The following is an 8,851-nucleotide window of genomic DNA, read 5'->3' as shown; positions in this document are numbered from 1 at the left end:
TTTGTGCCATTGGCTAGCCAACCTACTTTGGTCGCATGAATAAAAGTCAAGCCCTGTCTTTGTTCATTGCTCAACCTCTGGATATTAATCTGCTGAGCTGGTGGCCACCTAAATAAAATCCTCCTGTTCCCCTCATTGGTCTCTCCAGTGTCCTGATTCCTGCAACACTGACAATCAAGGTAACATAATGCTGTTGACTGAAGGCATGTCCTCATTATGAACATTTATTGTCAGAGTATCCAACTATAAACCTTTATTTTTAGGGTATTCAACTGTTAAAACACTTAAAAAATCCCAGGCATACCAGGAAGAGCTGGCTTTACCAGCTAGCTTGCACCATCTTATCCAAGTATCTATTGCAATATGCTAGAAATTAACAAAAGTTTTCTTGAAGAATTTCTACATCTACTTGGTCTGATATAAGATATCCCATTGATCCCTATTTCCCTCTGGATCATGACTCTTCTCTAATTTGGCACTTATTGCGGTGGGCAAGTAGTGGCCGTTGGTCACTTAGTTTGGCTGCTCAGAGTCTATTATTCCTTATATTTCAGGAATTCCTCAAGTTATATGGCAGAGTGTGTCACCTTTCATTGTAGAACCTCAACATACTAGCTTCCCTTGCAATCGGAGTGGTGGTACCTAACCAGGCTCTGCCAATTAGTGCTTGTACTGGAGGCTGAATTGAAAATAAAGAATACAGAGTCTGTAATTTTGACAAAGTTGTGCTGGTGAGGATGGAGACAGTCAGCAGGCCTATCAGAGTTAGAGGGAACAGTGTGCCCAAAAGTTCTAGGAGCAGCATCAGAACTCAGTGTCAGTGTTTGTAACATTGTGTGTCTGTAATGGGAATAGGGACCGCTAAATTAACTCTCCATATTCTGGACATTGTTCCTCGTTGCTTCACTTCCAATCTTCATTCCTTCATCCTTCCCAAAGCTTATATTTTGTTACAGCCCCTCTGCTAAATCAAATAGAGTTGGTTTTTGTTATTTAGAAATGTTTTTAATATATGTCTTTGGCTAAGATATGATCTCTACATGCAACAATGAGACATGCACAAACTGGGTAATATAAGAATTTAAAGATGGACTATTTATAAAAATGAGCAGATTTGTGAGAAACAAATGAGATATAGTGCAACACACAATGTTAGCAACACTGGGGAGTACTCATCAGTTCAGACTAGGGTGAAAGTGTTGGGAGGATTTTTTGCTTCATTTCTCAGCATTTCCACATGGTCCACCAAAAATCCACCTTGACAGCTAGAGACTAATGATAGGAAATGTCATTCTCCCCTAAGAAGCGTTCCAACATCATAAAGCCTTCCCCTTTCCGTCACAGGAGACCTTGGCCTATTTTCCAGTGTTACCTACCTGGAGACCCTTTCCCCTCAACACTTTAGGAGTTTTACTAGCATTTCATTGAATGAGTTCTCTCTCTGGAGGGGAGGGTGGGAAGATCATTACCAGCCTTGATAAAAGATCAGTCTCTTAGCTGAGGGTTTCTCTCCTATAAAGCAACCCACCACAAGCTCAGTGAATACTTGGGCCTCAGCATGATCTGTGTGAACTGAGATGTTGTGTATGAACTCAAGAAATTGCTCAGGCTGCTGCTTTTTTCTATGAATTGTAAACAGTCTTTGTCTTTGACCAGGACTCTAGTCTGTTTGGTAAGGATGAATATAATCACCTTATCTGTTGTCAGTAAGGCAAAATCTCAGGTCTTCCACAGTTCCTGACTTCTCAGGATAAGCATAGCCGAGGAAGAAAACTGTTCTGACAGGAGCTAAACTCCCTTCACAAGAGAGGAGCCAAGGCAATAAATACCACTTGCCTTTTATCACCCTTCTAAACTGCCCATTGACTGAATCCACCTGGAAACCAAAGGGAATGGGAGCACCTTACACAGTCCAAAGTTCAGTTTCTCAGGCACACAGCAAGGTAGAGATAGGAGGAGAACTGACAAGGAGAAGCACAGTAAAGGCACTGAGCACAATGAATAGTTTTATGGTTGGTCCATTGTTTCTTTTGAACTGTGGCTCATGTTTCCCTTCATGAATATGGTCTGTTAAATATTAATGTTTTTGTGTTTGTTGAGATTTTCTTTGCATACTTTACCTGGTCCATTATTTGCCAGTGTTCTATAAATGTATTGACTAATAGTACATTGGTTTGTTTATCTGTCTCAAAACAAGAACTATAACAGTGGGTAATGAGAGCAGGTTAGGGGTACTGAGTAAAAGCATGATGGGACCAAAATACTACACAATAAAAATATACAGGAGAATTGGCATTGCTATTGCCACAGGATTCTTAGGGTGTCGCTTTACCAGCCAGAAACCTCTGTGGCTGGTGATGCCTCTGCTTGGGTTTTTCTTGGGCCAGCTGGGCTTGTTCTGCCCACTTGGTGAAGCAACTAGCCTGGATTCCATGCCTACCAAGGGCAAGCCAGATGTGGAGTAATGAGAGGTGTGCGAGTGAGATCTGGCTACTGTGCACTGCCAGGCATTCCAGCTGCAGTGAGGCAGGCAACTCCAGGTGCTAGCTCTGTGTGATGCTGCAGCTGAACCAGGCGTATTGCAAGTGGCTTTTTCCACTGTGGGCACCGGGTAATGCAGTGGTGCCCAGAAGCTTGGAGATGCTAGGAACCATAGAGCCTCAAAGAAGGTGTTACAGCCTTGGCTTGGGGAGCTCCTAAGTGTGGGCTCCCTGAAGGTCAACAACTCTTTCTCCTTCTTGCCACTCACAAGGTATCAAGTGGAGGGTATGTTTTAACCCTTTTTGTGTTACAGCTCTTTCAGTCCACCATTCTGTGGTCCTGAGTTCTGGTTCTGCATCCAGGAAGAACGACATACATGGAAAACTGGAGCATGAGACATGGAAAACTGGAGCATGAGCAAGGCAAAGATGGGGTTTGTTGAGCAACAGAACAGTTTTCAGGAGACCCAGAGTGGGTAGCTCCTTCCTGCAGGCTGGTTGTCCCAGTTAGTGTCCAGCTCTCAGCAGAATGGAGCAGGTTGTCCTGACAAGTTAAGGAGACCTGAATTGGGTCAGTGCTTCCCACAGCTGGTAGTCCCACAGTCTGTGTAAGTCTGGCTGTCTGAGGTTTTTATGGACTTCAGAAGGCAAGAAGTCCATGCACAGCCATGTGCAGGCCTGGAAAAAGCACCATAAGTTTTCACTCAGGGCCAAAGACTTCACCTGGAACTGACAGCCTTCAGGATGGCTTGAAGCAGTGCCTCACCAGTGACCCAACCCTTTATTTCCAGGAGCCCATCTGCCTAATGTTGCCATCAACTTGCCATCCACAGTGCCCAGACTGTCCATGCCAAGGAGTGCCAGCAGTCCTGTGCCAAATGACCCTCAACATCTCCTCATCTCCACTCCTGTGCTCATAGGCAGGCACCCAAAGTCTGAAAGGGGATGTGGTGGCAGGGGGCTGGTGTGTCAACACCACCCTGAGCATGGGCACCCTCCCGACTGGGTTGTGATAGCACCTGGGCTTGGCCACGATGTTGCTCCATACTCGGAGCAAACAAGAGTTGGGAAAGGCCAGGCAGTGGGACCAAGCACTTTCAAGCTTACAGGGGCAAAGGGGCTTCCTGGGCCCCCAAAAACATAGTGATACATGAGTCGCAGTCGCTGTTGGGCAGCTGCAGCTGAGCACAGGACTCCCGCCCCACCAGCTTGGAAGGGGACAGGGCTCCTACCTGTTCCCAGCTCTTCACAGCTCCATGGAACATGCAGCCCTGGCCACACCTCCCCTGCTGCAGCTGGCATTGCCACAGTGGCTGCTCCAAACAGGTTGCCATCATCATTGTGAGTTAGAACGCTCTTGGCTGCAAGTATTACAGATCATAACTCAGCTGGGCATGGTGCCTCATGTCTATAATCTGCTTTGGGAGGACAATGCTAGAGGATTGCTCGAGGCCAGGAGCTTGAAACCAGCCTGGGCAACATATAATAGTAATACTTTGAGTCTATACACATATAGAAAATAAAAGCACACTCACACACTCAAAATGGAAGACATGACTCAACAGACTGAACTATAAGAAAACTTTTAATAGGAACTCCAGATGTAGTTATCTTCAAAGTTAGTTGCATATTTGGTATTTGTTGAATCAATATATTGGGAAAAAGACATTTATAGCAGTTCCACATGTCTCATCCAAATTTGGCAATTGAGAGAAAAAAGATAAATAGCATTTTCCTATGGCTTTCTCTTAAAGAAGAAACTTTTTCTTAAAGTCCTTCTGTAAGGCTGCTCATCAGGTATCAATGGCTAGTGTTGGACCACAAAGCTTTTCCTGGAAATACTGTTAACATAACTAACCATTACCAACCTCAACAAGTGAATAACATTATGCATAACTAGGTTGACTCCCATAACAAGAGATAGAGTTAGCTTTTCCTTCAAAAAGCAAAGCAGAACAAAACCTACACACATGATGCAGTGAAAGATACTTCAACAGATTTAAAGTATCTTTGGTACAAAGGATAAGTATGTATTGGGTAGGCAACCACCATCCTTCACTACAGAGGTTATTAGATCAAAACAGTGCTAAAGTATTACAATGAAAAAGGTTTGATTGCTTCTTTGTCTTTAAATTACATATAGGTGTTAAAGTATTATGGGTAATCACTACAGGAATAGAAAGAATGCAAAGTGTCCAAACAAGTAGAAGGGAAATACGGTGCCAAAAAAACCCAAAACAAAATAAACGAACCTTCAAAACAATTTAAATAGCTGTCAGTAAAGCTGTCATAAAGGAAGTGAAGAAATAGCAGGATAAAAGAAAATTTAAAATAAAGTATATAACAGATATTTTAATTATTTTAGCGAAATATTTTAATAATTGCAATGAATATAAGTAGACGCTACCTATTAAAGACCAAAAATTATAAAATTAGATAAAATTCTAGCTATACAATATTGGCAAGAAAAATACATAAATTAATGATACAAAAAAAAACAGAAAGTAAAAGGATAGAAAATATACGTAAAAATACATGATTTTGTTCAAATTTCTCTTTTTTCACTTGACTGCCAGGCCAAGAGATGTGTTGAACAGGCAGTTTAATCGGCAAGAACGTCGGTTGAATTATCTGACCACTGATCCAGTGCTTTTCCAGAGTGCTACCCAACTGCGAAAACCGTATCCATTTTTCCCTTTTTTTTTTTTTTTTTTTGAGACGGAGTCTCACTCTGTCACCCAGGCTGGAGTCCTGTGTGTCGCAACTCGGCTCTGTCGCACTGCAAGCTCCGCCTCCCGGGCTCAGGCCATTCTCCTGAGTCAACAGCTGGACTCCCCACAGCTGGGACTACAGGCGTCCGCCACCAGGCCTGGCTCATTTTTTTGTATTTTCTTTTTCTTTTTTTTTTTCTTTCTTTTTTTTTTGACTTGACTTGCAAAGTGAAGCAGAGTTTTCATTTTATTCCCCTTGGTTTAGTTTTAGAAAGAATATTGACCTGAGAAAGGGCCCAGTGAGATTCTGAAACCCACTTCTTCGAAGGCGTACTGGCCCTTAGTTGACTTATTTTAGTTGTTTAAGTTGATACTTTTTTTCTGGAATGTAGCCATTTGCTGTTATCCGGGAAACAGAAGATTCTAACAGGAAACCAGCCTAAGACACTTCAGGTCGAGCCCTTCCTCGGAGTCCGTGCCCGTCGCATCCCCTGCTTGAGTTTCGCACTTGGAAGAACCCTGCACCGGCTGGTGTGTGCTATGGCCCGTCCCATCCAGAGCATGGAGCCCGACCCCAGCCAGCACCTCCCGCTCCGTCATTTCATTTCACATCCTTGAAGGGAGGGGACGCCAGTTGGGAGCTACCCCTGCCGAAGCTAGTGGGCAACTGCTGGGAATCGGCCACACGTGGTGTCCATGGGCAGCCTGGCGCAATGCCATTCATTTGTACAAAAACATTTTTGAAAAATTCTTTTCAATAAGATGCGAAATCCTCCAACTTTTCAACCCAACGTGATGAATATTTGACTTTGTTCTAGATTTCCTGCAGCTGTGAATTGTTAAAATGTATGATTCGGGATAAGACGTAAACACGTGCTGTTAGTAATTTCTTGTGGATTTCATTGTTTTGCCTTCAAATAAAGCCTTTAAAGACCTTTCTCCCACACATGTGTAAGTCAGAAATGTGCTCGGCTGACTGAGGAGACGCATGTCCTGGTTTGAGCTGTGCAGCCTGGGGTCACAGGCTTCGCCCAGGGGCTAACGTGGCGTCCGTAGCGTGCTGACCTGGTCCCATGTCCATATCCTGGAGCAGGGCTTCTGCTGTCCACCCTGCCTTCCTCTGGCTCGCTGGGATGCCAGGACCTGCCTGGGTGGAGCTGCTCTGCAGAGGCTGGTGGCCCTTGTCCTGCTGTGAGTAGGGACAGCTCCACTGAAACTATTTCCACTGGCCTGTGGTGTCATGGAGCTGGGCATGCTGCTGGGAGAGCTGTCACTGAGCTGGATTTGCCTCAGAGGAGTCTGGGGCCCTCACCCCAGCACCACCTGCCCCACCACGGAACGTCACACCTGGATGCTGATACGTGTGTGTGTGTGTGTGTGTGTCCCTCATCCCGGCACCGCCCGCCCCACGGAATGTCACACCTGGATGCTGATACGTGTGTGTGTGGCCCTCATCCCGGTACCGCCTGCCCCACCACGGAACATCACACCTGGACACTGATGAGCTCTGTGTTTGTGTGTGTACACAGGGTACCTTTTGTTAGATGTCACATCATGCTCCACCTGCTGGTGCTCACATCTCCTTGTTCATCTCCTCCAGGGCGTCCTCCATGGTCAGTGGGGCAGGTCTGTGGCACCTAATGTACTTCTATTGCATCCGCACTGATAACATGATTGGCAATGGGTGTCAGGTCCACGTAGGCACCTCCCAGGGCAGGCCCCATGGCTGCCATACCGGCCACCTTGGTCCACTCATAGGTGAAGGTGGGGTCTGGCGTCTGCACAGCTGTGTCCTTCACAAGCACCCTTGTCACGTGCCTGCCCAACATTTTCCTAGACTCGGCTATTTGTGGAAGGTCTGTCTTCACACTTGAAGAGGATTCAGACAGAGTGTCCAGTGTTCTGTCAAGAGACTCCTTGGAACCCGCGGTTGGTTCAGATGCCATCAGACTTGGAGAGTTTTCAAAATCCTCAGAATAAGCTGAACTGACTGTGTTCACCATGGGGGCTTCAGATGGTGCCTGCATGCTGGAAGTGCTGTCCTGCTGGATGGCAGGAGCTGAGCTGGCACTGAGATGCTCCGAGACCTCGCTCTCATCCCCCTCTGCAGAGGCGGCCTTTCCCTGTGATGCCCAGCTCCTCGCCTGGGCCTGCCTGGGGGCATCCGGCCCAGCGGACACCTCAGCTTTGAAGATTTTGCCAGCTGTTTTCTCTCTCTGAGCACTTTCCTCTTCCTGTTCCAAATCGGAGTTCTCACTGACAACTGGAGACAGATCGTCAAGCAATAAAATATTTATTGTAAACTCGTCGAGGCTGTTATCAGCACCTTCTGAGACCGGTTCATCCACTGGCTCAGCCTCACTCCTTCCAGGGGAGGATGCAAGCTTGATGTGCCCCATTCTTAAAGACGCTGATTCTGAAAAGGCGCCTGTGATGGAAACTGAGGGCGTGTGGGAGGTGGTGTCACCGGAAACGTGACTTTGTGGGGAGTCTGCTCTTGAGCGAGCGCTATGAAGGGTTCTCTCTGCTGCCAGGGAGGTTGGCAGGTGTGATATCTGAGACGGCTTTGCGCTGGAGAGTTCCACATTGGGTACAGTAAATGTTCTTGGCTGAGATGGGACTGAAAATAGTTTTCTTTCTTCTTCCTCACTGATGTTAACACTGCTGAAGCCTTGACTCGTCTTTTTTCTCTAGAAGAGTCCATCAAGCTTCCTAGCAATACTTTCATTTCTTCTTCCTCACTGTCTGGAGAATCAAATGTTCTAGCAGGTTTTTTCTGTTTGGGGGTTTGCAAAGTCCTCTCTTTCCCAACAGGTGCTTCAGGGGATATGTTTTCAACAGATGGTTGTTTCTTCTTTAGAAACCTACTGACTTTTGTGTTCTGTGCATTATTTTCGGTGACAGGAAGTTCACGGGCTTGAGTCTGGGAAGTGTTGTCTGTGTTCTGGGATGCAAGTTCGATTGCACCCCCAGAGAGGATTCTGTCAGCTCTCTTTGGAAGACTGGCATTGGTGATCATTGAGTCAGATTCTGTGTCAGACAAATTCCTCTGCATCTTCCGATTCATGATCCGGGTTTCCAGCTGGGCCAGCTTCATGAGTGCGGCATTGGCTCGGATCCTGGAGGCAGTGGTGGGTGGTCTACTTGAGGCAAGGCTGGGTCCACTCCCCAGTACAGGGTTCTCTTTCAGGAGTAAGTGTTTCTCACCTAGAGTTTGGTTTCTTTTTAGACATCTGCTATGACCAGGTGCTATTTTGGTAAGATTTCTACTGATCTGGAAGTTTCTGATTTCTTCCATTATTGAATCTTCTAAGGAAGTGTCACTGAAGTCACCAAAAACATCGTGCATGGGACAGCTGGCTTTCCTTGCAGAAGCCATTCTCCTCCCATGCCATCTATTCACAGAGGCAGCAGCCACATTCAGCTGTATTTTCAATAGAGACAGGGTTTCACTGTGTTAGCCAGAATGATCTCGATCTCCTGACTTCGTAATCCGCCTGCCTTGGCCTCCCAAAGTGCTGGGATTATAGGCATGAGCCACTGTGCTGGGCCAAAGCCATCTATTTTTAAGCACCTTGCCTTTGGTCATTTGCTCATTCATTCTCCTTTCATTCCTTTGTTCATTTATTCAATACCTATCAGTTTGTTGACCTTTTCTGG

The 8,851-nt window shown here is 45.9% G+C and overlaps 1 protein-coding gene across 1 annotated transcript; it reads right to left on the bottom strand.

Moving 5' to 3' along the window:
• Positions 1–6,279: 6,279 nt before the first annotated feature.
• Positions 6,280–8,608, bottom strand: LOC117083652 (uncharacterized protein C19orf44-like). Its single transcript, XM_033211618.1, is given in 4 exon segments — positions 6,280–6,380; positions 6,726–6,837; positions 6,839–7,874; positions 7,877–8,608. Coding segments are annotated over 3 exon segments (1,803 nt in total). The 5' UTR covers positions 8,571–8,608; the 3' UTR covers positions 6,280–6,380; positions 6,726–6,764.
• Between the last annotated feature and the right edge of the window lie 243 nt (positions 8,609–8,851).

The sequence above is a fragment of the Trachypithecus francoisi genome, unplaced genomic scaffold, assembly GCF_009764315.1.
Source record: "Trachypithecus francoisi isolate TF-2019V2 unplaced genomic scaffold, Tfra_2.0 Contig00031, whole genome shotgun sequence".
Taxonomy (NCBI): Eukaryota; Metazoa; Chordata; class Mammalia; order Primates; family Cercopithecidae; genus Trachypithecus; species Trachypithecus francoisi.
This window is presented reverse-complemented; position numbering and strand designations above follow the sequence as displayed.